This window comes from Rhinatrema bivittatum, chromosome 7 (genome assembly GCF_901001135.1).
Source record: "Rhinatrema bivittatum chromosome 7, aRhiBiv1.1, whole genome shotgun sequence".
NCBI lineage: Eukaryota > Metazoa > Chordata > Amphibia > Gymnophiona > Rhinatrematidae > Rhinatrema > Rhinatrema bivittatum.
Window position 1 is genome coordinate 131840615 of NC_042621.1, and position 16008 is coordinate 131856622.

The 16008-nt window shown below is 41.6% G+C and overlaps 2 protein-coding genes across 8 annotated transcripts in view; one reads left to right on the forward strand and one right to left on the reverse strand.

Moving 5' to 3' along the window:
• LOC115095464 overlaps window positions 1-12927 on the reverse strand; it is a 32579-nt gene extending 19652 nt beyond the window's left edge. For 3 of the 4 annotated variants that reach the window (XR_003857780.1, XR_003857779.1, XM_029609147.1), the window contains exons 1-3: window positions 12648-12927; window positions 7125-7289; window positions 7012-7036 (exon numbers count right to left, since the gene is read on the reverse strand). Coding sequence is in view for 2 of the 4 variants with exons in the window: in XM_029609147.1 (XP_029465007.1) it covers window positions 7012-7036 (25 nt within the window). In the remaining 2 variants the exon portion in view is untranslated. The remainder of the gene's footprint in view (window positions 1-7011; window positions 7037-7124; window positions 7290-12647) is intronic. The other variant, XM_029609148.1, reaches the window with a different exon arrangement.
• The window catches only part of PIK3AP1 (phosphoinositide-3-kinase adaptor protein 1), a 214360-nt gene that overhangs the window by 3802 nt on the left and 194550 nt on the right, over window positions 1-16008 (forward strand). Inside the window, exon 2 of one of the 4 annotated variants that reach the window (XM_029609142.1) lies at window positions 12284-12459. The exons of the other annotated variants lie outside the window; for them this stretch is intronic. The gene's annotated coding sequence lies outside the window, so the exon portion shown is untranslated. The remainder of the gene's footprint in view (window positions 1-12283; window positions 12460-16008) is intronic. 4 annotated transcript variants of the gene reach the window in all.

The window sequence follows — 16008 nt, forward strand, 5'->3', positions numbered from 1 at the left end:
AATTTCCAATTTGTCAGTATGTATTTTCTCAGACTTAATTAAGTTTCCTTGTATTTTATCTATTTCCTTCACTTTAGTTTCTACAGAGTGTACAGAACCTTCTATTTTATCTATCTTCATCTGATGGGTTACATGCTTATTCAAAACTTCCTGCAATGTTTTTGCCATACTATTAATAGATTTTTGCATTGATAACAGTAAAGTCCCTATTTCTTCAAGGGTAAAATTCCTCGGGGTGATTACGGTTATTCCAGACACTGATCCTTCTTGAATGACTCCATCTCCTCCCTCTAATGGGGCCTGGGCGGGTACAGGCTGTTGTATAAAACTACCATTTTGATCCCTAGAGTCCATTACTGGACTCTCCGAGGAGCAGGTTAAGGTACCTACTACTCTCTGGTCTCGCAGTGGAGTATAGTTTAGGTTGAGTCTTGGATCCTCCAAGGAATCAATCCTTACTCTGATCCCGCTTGGTGGCTCCGGTGTTGCTGGTGCTCCCGGGGTCAAAGATGTTTCTTGGGTCTGGATGGAAATCCCCTGCTCCTGGTCATATCCCTCAGCGACCACCCCTCCTGGGATTTCTATGGGAGTTTTCACAAAGCAATCCTCTATTTTGGGTTGATTACCAATTACAGGTGTAGAGGATAAATCCCTTAGCTTTGCCTTCCTCTTTGTATGCGGCATTACAAAGAGGAGACTCAGCCAGAGTAGATTTTATTTACCCAAAATAAGGAAAACTGAAGAAAAGAAAAAAAAAAATCTCACCTAGGATCCTTTGCCTTAGTCCAAATATGAAGTCAGTTCCATACCATAAACTCGTGGCTGCAGAATCGATTAACCAAAAATTTCCTGCCAGAGCCAAGCACGCCAAGCTAAGCCGAGCAAAGCCGTACACCTCTTGGGCGTGCTCGGCTTTGGCGGAGCGCCGGCGGCTGCGGTGCGCCGATAGGACGCTGTTCTTGTAGGCGTCCCAGTCAGCTCCTCCCCCGACGTCCGGGTCACGCTAGGCAGGCAGAATCAGGTGAGAAGGAAATTCCCTGGCAGGCTGTGCAAAGGCACAGCTTTTGTATATATTTCCCTATTAGTTGGGGAAAGATATATACCCTTGTTTAAATTCTGTTTTGTTAGTTGTTTATCTCAGGTGTTCTCATAAGCACCTGTTTTGCTGCATATATTACGCAGAAAATATAGTTTTTCATAGTTTCACATAAGCTGTAGTCACGTGTCATTATTTTTTTATTGTTTGTGTGATCCAGCCTACAACCCAAAAACTGTCATCCTTCCACCCACTGCACAGGCAAATGGAACACACCAACCAAATCCTGAAGGCTTTCCTGAGGGCCTACGTCAATCAAAAACATGACAGTTGGGCATCTTTGTTACGGTGGGTGGTTCTGCCTCAATAATCATGTGGGGGAGGTAGTGGGTTCTTCACCCTTTATCATTGTGTATGGATGCAATTCAATACCTCTGAAGGTTCCTTGCCCAATACTGGAACACATTGCTCTGAATCTTAGGGGCCTCTGGAAGAAGACTCACCAGCTTCTTCTCCAGGTGACAGAATGCTTCAAAAGAGGGGCCAACAAGAAGCATCGCCCCTCACTCCAGTTTCAGGTGGGAGACAAAATATGGTTGATTATCCAGAACCTCTGCCTCAAGACCCCCTCCACGAAGTTCTCTCCAAGCTTTATCGGGCCTTTCCTGATTCTCCAGCATCAACCTAACGGGCACACAACTCTTTTCATATGTCATTACTGAAGCCATTGGTACCCACCTGGGACTCACAGTGGGTACCCACTCAGACAGTAGTAACCATCAATCCAGATCAGGAGTACAAAGTTAGAGAAATATTGGATTCCAAGAGAATATGGGGAAAACTCTACTATCTTATCTCCTAGAAGGGGGATACAGTGCTGAAGAGAATACGTGGGAATCCGCCAAAAACATCAAAGACCCACCAAAAGGTTCCATCACCTATTTCCCCACAAGTCCAAGTCCACAGACCTGGAGAGGGGGCTTAGAAGAGGGAGTACTATAATGTTTGGCCAACTGTGGTAATCATGTCATGGCCAGCCTTTACTTATCACAAAACAGAAGCAAACTCCTCTCAAATAATCACTCAAGACAAAAGTGACAAAAGTGACAAACTTTAGGGAAATAGTATTACAACTATTAATAGTTGTAATACTATTTCCCTCTCTAAAGTTTGTCACTTTTGTCTTGAGTGACAGCCTTTACTTATTCCAGGTCGCCGATGCTGCTCCTCAATGATGCCACCAGTCCCCGTCTATAGGCACACACACATGCATGCACATATTATTTATTAGACCCATGGCAGAAAGGCTTCTCAAGCATACACCTCTCACATCACCTAGCCCGGGCCATTTAATCATCAGTACCTATGCAACTAGATGCCTCAGCAACAGGTCCTCCTGCACCTACACTGCTCATTGCCTCAAATCTTCAACTCATTCCTGCCTTGTTCCCAAGCTCGCCTCGCTCCTGACTTGTTTCTGTCCTCACCTCAACCCTGCCTCATTTCAGTCCTCATTCTCACTCCTGCCTTGTTCCATTTCTCCATGCCCTGCTCCTGTCATGTTCTCCTCCCTGCCCTGTCTCTGCGAGAATGCAAAATCCAGCCATAAGTTAGCCAGATATGTAGCTGTGTCCCAGAATGCCTTATCCTGCCCCTCACTTATCCAGATAACTTTTTAGCTGTATAAAAAGTTATCCAGATAAGTGGCATCCTCTGAACGTAGTCTAATATTGAAATGGCACTGTATATCGGCCTTTGAATGTCTTGGCTCAGTTATTTTTTTACATCCAACATTTGGCTTACTTGAATTCCTGTATTTCTTTTCCTGTGCGTTTTTAAGTTGCCATCAAGGACTAATAACTGAGACTAAATGTCCTGGTTGGGAGAATCACTGTCCCACAGGTATGCAGGTTTTCAAGTGAGAGAGTATTAGTGATGATTCATTCTGGCTTGGAGTGCCCATTTGGTTTCCTTCTTAGAGCATTTGTTACACTGGAAAAGGTATGATCCATTTGTATCTACAGGTTTGTGATACGCTGAGGGTGTTGGTGGTTTGTGTCCTCATATGTTTTTTCAAATCTTACCCTTCTTTTTTTTAAGGTAGCGTGCTTCTTTGTCCTGTTGCCTGTTTAGATGGTAATTTGTTCTTGATGGATAAATCGGAGATGTTGTTTATAGGATTTGATAGGGGAATGTTTTTCAATTTCTTATTTATGGTAGGCATAGGTTGTAGAGATTCCTGATTGCATCTTTAGCAGTGTATAACAAGAAGTAAGGTTGTTACTCTGGATTACAGCTAGTCCCTGTAATCCAGATCAGATTCTCCTGCTAATACCCTGTCATTCCAAAAGATGGCTTCCATATAATTTTCCAGCAGAAGACTTCCTGGCTCATTGGAGGAACAAAACACATAAGTGCAACTGATAGCCTTGATTGATATTTGAGACATGAGTGATGTCGAAGTAGCCCCTTTGTAAATCATTCATATGATAGGGATAAAAAATGCCACTGCTGGTGGCAGCAGTGCAGGCGGGAAGCCTCTGACATCCCTCCTGCCCTTGTGATTCATTCCCTCTGGAACAGTAAGGCATGTTTCCAGATGGGTGGCTGGGGGAATCAAGGGATCTTTTGGCATTGGGTGAGGTGACATCTGTCGGATGGGGGTTGCTGCACATTAAGTGAAGAGGGGACTATGCAGGGAAGAAGGGTGATCCCATGCAGCAGGGAGAGAGGTAGGGTGATGCCTATCCAGTGGGTTACTGACTATGCAGCAGGCTTACTGCCTGTCAGGAGGGTTACTTATTGTGGGGTACAATGGTACTCAGAGGATTGGGCAAAGAGTACTTTCTCTTCCCTGGGATTTTGGGGGGGGGGGGGGGGAGAGAAAACCTCAACGCTAACTAGCCCAAAGTGAAAGTATGATTGGCACAGGAGATTTCAGGCTGCAGCATACATGGTAAACATTTTATCCAAGGCTGGTAATACATTGTAATAATACATGCTTAAAACAAAAGAAAAATGTGAGCATTCCACCTTAGATGATATTCCACAAATACTGTATATAAAAAGGTGCACCAATATTTAAAGCATAATTTTCAGGAAAATGTATCAGATTTCAAATGTGCTTATTCTCGTAATCCACAGGCTCTTGCCTGCAATAGATTACAACCTGCATCGTAAAGAAAGCAACTCTGGTTAACCTCATTTACCTTTTCCACCTATCCTCCATACTTAATTTCTAAAGCATTCATCTTTTATTCAAACAAAATCTTTTCTTTAAAAATGTTTGTCTCATTTAAGCTTATAGCACTCCATTTACCCAATTCATAACCATGAGTGCTTCTGAATCAAAACCCAAAACCTGACATTGGCACTTATCTGTTTAAGATAACTGGATAAGTTGCCCCACCTCAATCTGCTCATTACCCACCCCCAAGATATCTGGCTATCTATTTAGCCAAATAAATAAGTATTTGACTAAGTGGCTGCTCCTGAACATAGCCAGATATTCAGTCCCTATTTATCTCGCTAAGTAGCACTAAATATCTGCCTTACCAAACTTTTATTCCTGAGAAATAGGGTCGTACAAGTGACTTGCAAAATTTGGGAATCAATCCGATTCTTTGGTGTGTCACCCACAAGATTTATGTATTTTGAGCGTGTACTAAGCATTCCACTGTTCTTATGTATGGTTTTTGATGTTTGTATTAATGATGATTTTTTTTTTAATAATCCATGCAAATTATTAAATTTAAAACAAACACCTGCCATCTAGAGGATGGCTAGTTTTGGATAGGAAAGGAAGCAAAGCTTGCTCCAAAATCCGCTGTCAGTGGGTTTGACAGCCGACGCTCAATTTTGCCGGCGTCTGTTCTCGAGCCCGCTGACAGCCTCGGGTTCGGAAACCGTACGCCGGCAAAATTGAGAGTCCGGTTTTCAAGCTGCGGGCCTATTTCAAATTTTTTTTTTTTTTTTTTTTTTTTTTACTTTTTTTAAACTTTCGGGACCTCCTATTTAATATCGCCATGATATTAAGTCGGAGGGTGCACAGAAAAGCAGTTTTTACTGCTTTTCTGTGCACTTTCCCGATGCCCGGAGAAATTAGCACCTACCTTTGGGAAGGCCCTAATTGCTGAAAGTAAAACGTGCGGCTTGGCTGCACATTTTACTTACTGAATTGCACGGGAATACCTAATAGCTCCCGCAACATGCATTTGCATGTTGCGGGCGCTATTAGGTTTGGGGGGGTTGGACGCGCGTTTCGGACGCACTCTAACCCCATACTGAATAAGGGGTAAAGCTAGCACGTCAAACGCGTGTCCAAATGCCGGCTAACAGTGCACTCCGTCGGAGCACACTGTACTGTATCAGCCTGTTGGTTCACAATCCACTAAGCTACTCCTCCATTCCTGCCTCTCAGGCCGATACAGAAAGAAAAGCAGGAGAGCGGGCGAGCGCCCAGGCCAGTGTCTTGGGCACACGATCCAGTAAAGAAAAATATGCTAATTAGGGCCCACGGTAAAAGGAGGCGCTAGGGAAACTAGCACGTCCCTAGCGCCTCCTTTTTGACAGGAGCGGTGGCTGTCAGCGGGTTTGACAGCTGATGCTCAATTTTTCCGGCGTCGGTTCTCGAGCCCGCCGACAGCCATGGGTTCAGAAACCGGACACCGGCAAAATTGAGCGTCCGGTTTTCAACCCGCGAGCCACGGGCTGATTTAAAAATATTTTTTTTTTAATTTTTAATTATTTTTTACTTTTGGGACCTCCGACTTAATATCACCATGATATTAAGTCGGAGGGTGTATAGAAATGTATACTTTCCTGGTGCTGTCAGAAATTAACGCCTACCTTTGGGTAGGCGCTAATTTCTGAAAGTAAAATGTGCAGCTTGGCTGCACATTTTACTTACTGAATCACGAGTGAATAACTAATAGCGCCCGCAACATGCATTTGCATGTTGCGGGCGCTATTAGTTTCGGGGGGGGGGGGGTTGGCCGCGCTATTACCCCTTACTGAATAAGGGGTAAAGCTAGCGCGTCAAACACGTGTCCAAACGCGGGGTTATGATATTATGTATTGGTGAATTGGTCCCAAACCGTCTGTTTTATCTCTTTCCACAGAGAGAAATGTCTCATACAACATTTTAGATTTCTCTTATTGGGTCAAAGGCATTATAACCAACAGAGAATGTTTCCTCTAATGTATCTAGTAGACCTGCACTGCACACTGTCCAGTTTAAATCTGTTAGTATTTGTGTGCCTGTGTGTGTGCATATGCCAGTATCTGTATTTGTCTTTGTCTGTAAATAAATGTCTTAAGTGTGTCTCTGTATATTTATGCATCTATTTGCATGTTTGAATTTGTATGGGTTTTGTAAATCTATGTTTATTTATGTCTACATTTCCCTCAATGTGTTTTTTATCGGTTTGTTTTTATTTTAAGCACATTGGTATGTATATAAGTGATTAATTTCTAAGTTATCTAAAGATTTCTTTTGACTGAATAAACTGGTTTGCTGCATATCAGTATTTGGCTACAATAAATGTAAAGAAGTCAATATTGAAAGCAGAATGTCTGGCTAAGACCTGGACTTAACTAGACAATCCGCAGCATTTAAAATGCTGCTTTCTAATTGCCCTGGACTTAGCTAGCTAACTATTTATCAGCCAGGGGCAGGTGGGGCCAGTTATACAGCAAAGTTAACTAGATAAATGTCAATTTTCAGTGTTATTCAGCTAACATTCCCCCATTTTGTGTCTATGAGAAAAATGCTTAGTAAATGACCCCCATAGTTGGATGACTTTAGAAAAGCAGAAGAGTAGTCTTAAAATTAGCTGGATAAATTTATCTGGTTAACTTTAAGATAGCTGGGTATGTTCAGTGACATGGCCGCTCCACTGACTAAGCTCATCTGGCTAATTTTCCTAGCCAGCCAGTGGCTGAATACGGACCTCAAAGAATCATTGAATACTTACATAGCTCTTTAAGTGCAACTGCCATCTAGAAAATAAGATAAGAGAAATAATATTGCAGCTGTCTGGTCTTACTCTTTCACTAGCTGGAATGAGCTCAGGCACTCGGCAAGTACCTGAGCATGGATGCAGCGTCTCCCTCTTTCAGTAGCAGGCACTCTCTGCCTGAGAATGGAAAAATGCCAGGATAATAGTGTTTGTACCCAGGAGAAATGTGAGCAGGGCCATCAAGAGGTAGCAAACTGGGGCAATTCCACCAGACTTGGCAAATAGGAAGAGACCTGGAAAACATTAGAATCGTGGTTGTTTTGGGATGAAATTTGTTATTTTCTCAGGGTCTTGGTGGCCCTGATTGTGAGTTATCTCATACTGAGGACTGCTTACCACTGTTGCTGTTGGGGAAAACTCCATTCTGGGAGCAATTTGTTTGCATTGAACTTGGGCCCTGTGACCTGCGTACGTTGCAGCCAGTTTTCAACCTTTGAAAATCAGTAGCCACAGTACTTGATTTTCAAAAGCATTTGCATGCATAAAATTGAGTTTTACACATGTAAATGCACTTTACTCGTGTACTTTTGAAAATTGCTACAATAGTATGTTACATTTACACGTGTATCCACTTTGAAAATCAACCTATTAGAGCGCATACGTTAAAAGCACCCACATACTTTGAGCCTGCTATTTGTGCAAGTGAGCAAGTACATGTGAAAATGGAATTTGCATGCAGTGTTTTACTCCTCCGACCTAAATGCACTCAGAGGATTGCTCCTTTTATACCCATCTAAATGCATCAGCACTATGGAAGCCATGAGTACTTTTAGCCAGGCAAAGAGAGAGGCAATTTTCAGACAGGGCCAATTTACCCAGATAAATGGCTTTAAAAATTGGTCTCCTAGAGGGCAATTTTCAAACTGTCCATGTAGAAAAACTGCGCCCACGTTTTAAATGCGGGCTCTGTACCATTTTTCCAGGCACCAGCGTCTTCTCGCACTGAAACTTGCCACAGGTGCAAAGTTTATGTGATAGATGCGAGCAGGCCTGCAATCAATTACTGTACAGAGCTTAATAATTTACTCCTGGAAGTATCATTTTTCCAGATTGTTTATATGTGAGCTACCTAAGAAGTAAGTTGGGCTTGAGGCACCCCCAGCCTACCCAGCATTCTAAATCCTGAGACTTCTCACAGGCAGCGCCCACATTTAAGACTTCATTTGCTCCAGTTACTGCATCCTCATGGGTTGAAAAGTAGGGGATATTTGAGTTTTGCTGAACACAAATTTTATTAAAAAAAAAAAAAAGTAAAAAACAATAGATATTTGCCCAAAACCAGAGATATTCAGCGAGTGCCCTCTAAAATTATTTAAGCCTTGTAAGAGACAGAGCCTCCATAGACCCTCCTTAATCACCCTCAACTTCAGTCCCAGATTTGGCTTCTTCAATGTGTTTCATCAAAATTTGGATGCACCTTTCAAAACACTCCCAGAATGCTCAGACATCAATATCTTTTTATTCTTGCCTCCTGCAGGATTAAATCCAGTTCTGACTGCTCCACTTATTTCTTTGGGAACTTTATTACCTTTTCTAATTTCTTTTGTTGATGTTACCAATTAACTCATTTCTAACCTTCTTTTTCCATTGGTAACATCTAATAGATGTCTGGAAACTCATGCATCTCAAGGCAAGAGACTATACATTCCTCTGTAGTTGTCATAAAACATTTCCTGGTACAATTTTTTTCTCATCTCAGGGTCATCAAGTACTGCAATCAAAGATCCATGCAGCCAATACTTCAGATCATTCCCTTGTGGAATGAATGTTGGAATATACGGTCACTCAGAGAATCCCCACTAGATGGTGCCTAAATACTAGCTCTTAAAAGTAAAGTAGAAATAGCCAATAAGCAACATCTTGAGGCAAATACCATCAGGGACTATTCTGTATGGACAATACGGGATGCTAGGAAGGCAGTACTTTTTGAGGTATCTTCATTTCACGCACAGTAGCATAAAAGAAGAAAATGAATGTATGAAGAGTGGCAAAGAAGGGATTGGAAAGGAAATGGCCTTGATCCCAGTTAAGACCCTTCTCTTCATTATCTCTGTCAACTTCTCAGTTTAGGAAGAACTTAAAGACATATCTCTTTTCTCTAGCCTTCCTAGACTGAGTATTGCTCGATCTTGTTAAGCTATGTTTCCCCCCCCCCCCAAGAGCTATATAGCAATTCTGCTTTTTGGTTGTTGCGGCATGTTTATATTTTGTGTTGTGTAAGGTTTTGTTATGCTTTACTATGTATGTTGACTATATCCAGCACAAGGTATGTTGGGGGTTATCTGAATTTGGAGCTCATGACTTCATTCAAAATGAGACCATGGTCTCCTTAGAGTCCCACTGTGCCGCCTTCTCCGTTGGCAGTGACTTCAGCCTCCGAGGGAAAAATATCAACAGGATACCAGGCATTTGTGTATTAACCCCACATCCATCTGGGGAATGGGGAGTTTTCCCAAATTGGGGTCTTATTCCATCTATTCCCTCCATTTTAGGAGCTGATCTGGCCTTATCATCTGAGAAACCAGCAGAAATAATCTTAGAACTCTCGACAGCTATCTCAAAGTTAGATCAATCTGTATTAGCCAACTTTGACTCCTTGGCTTCTGCCATCCAGGGCATATCGGAGATTTTGAATGACCATGTTCTTAAAATTATGGACCATTCTGAGAAGTGATCTGGTTTGGGGAATGAAGTTAGCAAGCTTCAGGAATGTGACACTGCTTTGATTAATAACTTTAAGTTGGTTCTTCAAAAGTTGGAAAACCTGGGTAATCAATTCAGAAGGTGCAATCTTATAGGGTCATTTATCAAAATGCGCTAAGGCATTTTCGCATGCGTTAAGGGCTTATCGCATGCAAAAAACGCCGTTAACACTTGTGAAAATGCCTTTAACGCATGCAATAGCACCCTAACGTACGGTGCGATGCAAACCTGAAAAAGAGGAGGGTTTACCATTTTGCGAATTCCTATTGCATGGCTTTAACTCTGATTTTAGCTACACCTTTTTCAGTACCAGGCCATCCTAGGAGAGGGCGAGAGAGAGAAAGTGCCTAGCCATAATGCCCTCACCCTAGATAGGTATTTATATCTCTATGGGAGGCCCACCTAATAACTCGAGGTGAGGTTTAGGTATTAGTGTAGGGGTTAGGGGCCACTTTGACATTCAAAGTGAGACGCATGAACAGCACAGTGCTCTCTTGTGAAGATTTGATGACCCTCGGAGTGAGGAAACTAACCCCTACACTAATACCTAAACCTCACCTCGAGTTACTAGGTGGGCCTCCCATAGAGATATAAATACCTATCTAGGGTGAGGGCATTATGTACGTGTTCATTCTCGCTCTCTCTCATGTTCCCCAGCCCGCAGATAGATGGCACCAGTGGCTGCCGTACAGCGGACATGTGACAACACCAGCTACAGCGGCCATTGCAGGTCAGGCAGGAGACCCTGGCATGCCGCAAACGGAGCGCGGTTTGCGGCAAAAAGGGAAGGCCCCCGTGCGCCCAGGCCTTCATCTTCACCATGAACGGAGCGTGTGCCGCAGGACGCGCTCCCTTCGCGGCATGCCGGGGTCTCCGCTGTTATTTTCTGCTCAAGGCAAAAATGGAAGGCCCCCGTGTGCCGTGAACAGCGCGCCAGGCCTTCATCTTTGCCGCGAACGGCGTGGGTCCTACGGCATGCCGGTGAGAGAGAATATGTGTCGGGGAGGGGGGGATGCCAGTGAGAGAGAATGTGTGTGTGTGAGAGAGGGGGGGGTGACAGAGAGCATGGTTGGTGAGAGGGGGGGTGGGGAGGGGTGTGAGAGAGAGCATGGGAGGTAAGAGAGGGTGGGATGCTTGAGTGTGGATTTCAGAGAGAGGGAGCCTATATGAGGGGAGGAGGATGCCAGTGAGAATGTGTATGTAAGAGAGGAGAGAGGGTGTGGGGGAGTGCGAGAGACAGCTTAGTTGGTAAGAGGGGGAGTGCGCGGGATGCTTGAGTGTGGGTTTCAGAGAGGGAGCCTATATGAGGGGATGTGTGTGTGTGTGTGTGTGCCAGAGAGTGAGGGAGCCTGTATGAGAGTGTGTGTATGTGGAAGGGACACTCTTACACTGAATTTCTAGGGAAATTCTGCTCAAAACAAGAGCAGATGTGCCAATAAAAAGGCTTGCTGCCCGGGCATAGAACGGGTACAGTTGCTAGTATTATGTAAAAAGCAAAGATCACATAACAAACATCAGATCCAATCATTTAATAAAACAAATATTAATGTATATTTTTATGAATCCACTTTCTAGAAAGGCAGCGAACATTATAGCTACAATAAAAAAGCAATAATCATAAGATCTACAATGGATGCAGAGCAGAACGAGGACAGTTCATATTACAAACCAACATGCAAAAAATAATATTCAAATTTTGATTTCACATCAGCAAAATAAAATCTCTTCACTGCCAAACTCTTTGTGAAGTCACACAAACCCCTGCAAAAAAAAAAAAAAGACACCTAAAAGCAATGCAAATATTACACCAGGCCCTAGACTACTAATACACCACTTACTGGGGTAACAAAACAGGCCAGACTGCTACAAGTCCCAAAAGAGAAACTACATAGAAGCAGAAATGCTGCACCTCTGTCACACATGCAGAGCACAGACTGAGCCTTACCTAATACAGAAATAAGAGACTACAAATTAGAAATAGAAACATGTAGACAAAACTGAAATGGAAAACCTTAGAAACCAGTCTCTGAACAGTGGATTACTAAAGAGAAAGCAAATACAAAAATATAAGAAATTCACATCCCCATAGATGGCAAATTCTAATTACTAAAAATTCAAAATAATATGTATATATTTTTTACCTTTGTTGTCTGATCTTTTTATTTTCTAATTGGGTATTTTCAGTCTTTTTTTCCCCTTGTTGGTCTTTTCTCAATTCCTTTTTCAATGTCTCTTTTCTCTTTGTTTCTTCTCTCCACCTGTCTTCTTCTCTTTCTCCATCCATCCCTCCCTCACATACACACAAACTCTCTCTCTCTCCTTCAGCCAAAGCCAGTTCCCTTCTTTGGCTACCACAGGATGGGGTAGGTGGTGGCCCTCTTCTTTGGCTGCTCTAATTCCTTTCTTCTGCCTGCAAAGGGTGGGAACCCTACAGGCATGGCATCCCCACACCTCAGCAGTTCATTTCTTCTGCCCACAGTCACATCATCACCGCACTGCTGCAATGAATTTCTTTTGCCCACAGAGTATAGGAACCCCGTGAGAGGATCATCATCACGCTGCTGCGGCTCCTTTCTGCTCAGCCTGCCTTACCCAAAGGACAGCTCTGCACAACACCCGAAGATTTCAGCATTGTTTCCAGAGCTCCAGGAATTTATCTGCAAATACGGATTCTCTGGGCCAAATCTAGAGAGTTCCCAGGTATGCCTACAGCTCACTGGGGAAAGAGAGGGAAAGGCACTGCCCCTTTCACTCAGCTTTGGGGGCACTGCCTGTCTGCCTGAATCAGTGCTGGAACACAAGCTCCTCTCACATTTCAGGTCCCACTCAGACGGCGTTAAGACAAATGACAATTTCTAAGTGCAATGGGCATATCGTTCTCAACTTACCCCAAATTCAGAAAAAGAATGGTGACTCTTATCACTGTTGGTGTCCTAAGGTTTTGAATAATTCACAGCGCAATCTTCCTTTCAATGTGTTGCTCAGCTACATAGAATAAGGAAATGAATCTCCATGGAGATAAACAGAATGTTACCTGCTAAAGTTCTGCAGTTAGATTTCCACCATTGTGACATTCCCCAAAGTGCGCTTTGATTTAAAACTGAAAGATGTACAAAACTCATGAAAATCCCCCATACGCCTCTTAATATGCCTGTCCTACAAATGTCCATAAAAACATAAGAACTGCTAAATGGATCAGACCAAAAATTCATCTAGCATTTTGTCTGTGATAGTGATAAGCTGCAGGAGCTAAAGGGAAGCCTATAAGGAATGGAATATGTGTAGCGTTGTCCATCCATTTTCATACCCATTCAATTTCTAGCAGTCACGGCTTCGGGATATATTGAACCTGGGGCAACATCCCTGACTGTTATGTTAAATAGTTTGATTGATCCTCCATAAATTTGTTCAGTCTACTGGTAACTGGTGTGCAGGTGCAGTGATTTCACCTCCAAAAATAACTTGGAAGGATAAGTTGCTTTTCAAAGCCCAGCCTAAAAAAGAGCTTTCTGGAGCATTCCCTGAGCTGCTCTCAGTCTGACTTTGGAAGGAAGAGAAGAAGGCAGAGACTTCAAAGGATGGTGGTCCCCTGACCAATAGGGTTCTTGCTAGAAGAGGACTCGTAGGAACAATAATGGTAGTGCTGGGAACAGATGCTGGGGAAGGGAGGAAAAAGAGGCAGGGAGCAGATGCTAGAGGAGGAGAAAAGAAGTAGGGGCAGATCCTGGGGAAGGGGAAAGAAGTGAGGAGCAGACGCAGGGGAGGGGTGGAAAGAAGCAGGGGGGCATATGCTGGAGACGGGAGAAAAGAAGCAGGGCAGATGTTGGGTAAGAAATGGAAAGAGGCAGGGGTAGATGCTAGGGAAAGGGGAAAAGGCAGGGGTGAATGGGGGAAGAATGGGAGACTAACAAAACAGCAAGGAAGGCTGCTTAATAAAGCCGTGGAAGCAGAAATACGCAATAAGCAGCCTAATGTCCAACAACAGCAAATTTATTATGTAGAATCAGAATATGCAATAAGCCCGACTCCAGCTGAGTTTCACCCTCTTTCAATAGGGCTGCATCAGGGGCTAAAAACATAGAATAAATGACATTAAATAATATAAAAATAAATTATTAAAAACTAATAAAAACATAAAATACATAGACATATAAAATAAACATGTACAATGAACATATAAAATGGTAACATGGAAATATGTAGTGTGAACATGAAACTAAATGCAAACGTAAGTGATATATCATGAACATAAAAGTGTACAGTAAAAGTAATAATAAATAGTTAAAAAATGTAGCATGTGCTGTAAAACCAGCAAAAACATTTGAAAGACGACAAGTACCTAAAAATTGGATATTGCCTTTAAATATTTAAGTAATTGATATAGATGTCCAATAAATTGCTCTCCAAGTTATTAAAAGAATTGAAAAAAAAGGAGGAAAGGAAAAAGATAACAAAACATAAAAAAATAATGGCTATATGAATATGTAACGAAAATTGTAATTGCTATAACATGATTGGACAGGATCTGTTTAACAGTTACGTGGAAAAAATTCAATGCTTACAATTTGCATATGATAATCTTAAATCTTCATCAGGGAGTTGTAAGTAAAACCTGTGAAAGGTACCTATGGAGTTGATGTAGAAAAATCAAAATAGTAATTTTGTGTGCTTGAAACATGTAGATACCCTATAAATACAATCTAACTTAAACATTACAAAAAATTCAAGGGAATAGTCATGCTCAATATACAATCAGATTGTATCAAATCTATAATAGCTTACTATATAGTAAAAAATATAATCCAAACAAAAACTATCTTAATTAGCAACCAAAACCGCAAAATTCGTGGTGTCAAACACGAGTGGGAAATACTGTGCTCAGTACTGTCATATGAGATGTATATAGGTGCAAGCATGAAGGGAATGGATTGGAGATAATTCTAAAGGGATGGCTAATGTAACTATTTGAGCCGTGGCGGACAAAGAAAATCATAAGATAAACACAAAAAAACAGTGAAAGGTGCTAAAGTATGAGAGAAAATTAAATATATGCTGAAGTGAAAAGATATATTAAATATTGATGATGAAAGAGCCAAACGGAAGATAAAACGAAAAAATGCCGTGAATATAAGTGGCTATGCATGAATAAACACATCAAAAAAAGATGATCGAGTAATTTTTAGCAATGTTGCTGACAAAATTTAGATGCTGACTCGATGTGCATAAATAAACAAATCAAAAAAAGAAAGAACCAGTGATTAGGTGATTTGAATGAAAAAATATTGTGAATATAAGTGCTATGCATGAATAAAGGAAAAAGAAAAAAGAAGAAAAAAGAAAAAAAGACAAGAAAATAAACAGTGATCGAGTAATTTTTAGCGGTATTGCTTGCAAAAATTAAGATGCTGACTCGGTGTGCATGAATAAGAGAAACAGTGATCGAGTAATTTATAGCGAAAAAATGAACATTAATGAGTGAAGAGGGGGAACCAAACGAAAAAACGAAAAAAGATGCCATGAATATAAGTGCTATGTATCAAAAAGGGAAAAGTGATCAGGTAAATTTTAGCGGTAATGCTTACAGAATTCTGATACTGACTCGGTGTACATGAATAAACAAATCAAAAAAGAAAACCAGTGATCGGGTAATTTTTAGCGGTGATATTTAAAGAATTCTGATACTGACTCGGTGCGCATGGATAAACAAATCAAACACAGTGATCGGGTAAGTTTTAACGATGAAACTTACAGAATTCTGATGCTGACTCGGTGTGTATGGATAAACAAATCAAAAAAAGAAAAACATGATCGAGTGATTTTTAGCGATATTACTTACAGAATTCAGATGCTGACTCGGTGTGCAGCAACACTTTCAGCAGAATGAGTATTCAGGATCTCTGTCGTGCAAAACACTACAATCTCTTCAGAATACAATAAAACGCCGGCGCCGGCATACTACTTTTGAAGGGAATGGAAAAACGCGCCAAAAACAGTGTCAATCAAAAAGAGGGGGTGTGACTGTAAGGTATCGCGTTAATTGCAACCTGGACGCGATCGTGCTAGTATATTAATATGATGAATATAAGTGCAACATATATAACTATGTGAATGAAGGACATTAAAAAAATTATTTAGGTGAATATAAAAGACATAAGGGAAATTTTTGTGTGCAAACTGCTGGCGTAAAAAATAGAATAAGTGCAAAATGGAGTGAAAAAATATTTTTAGATTGAGTGCACAGTGGAGTGA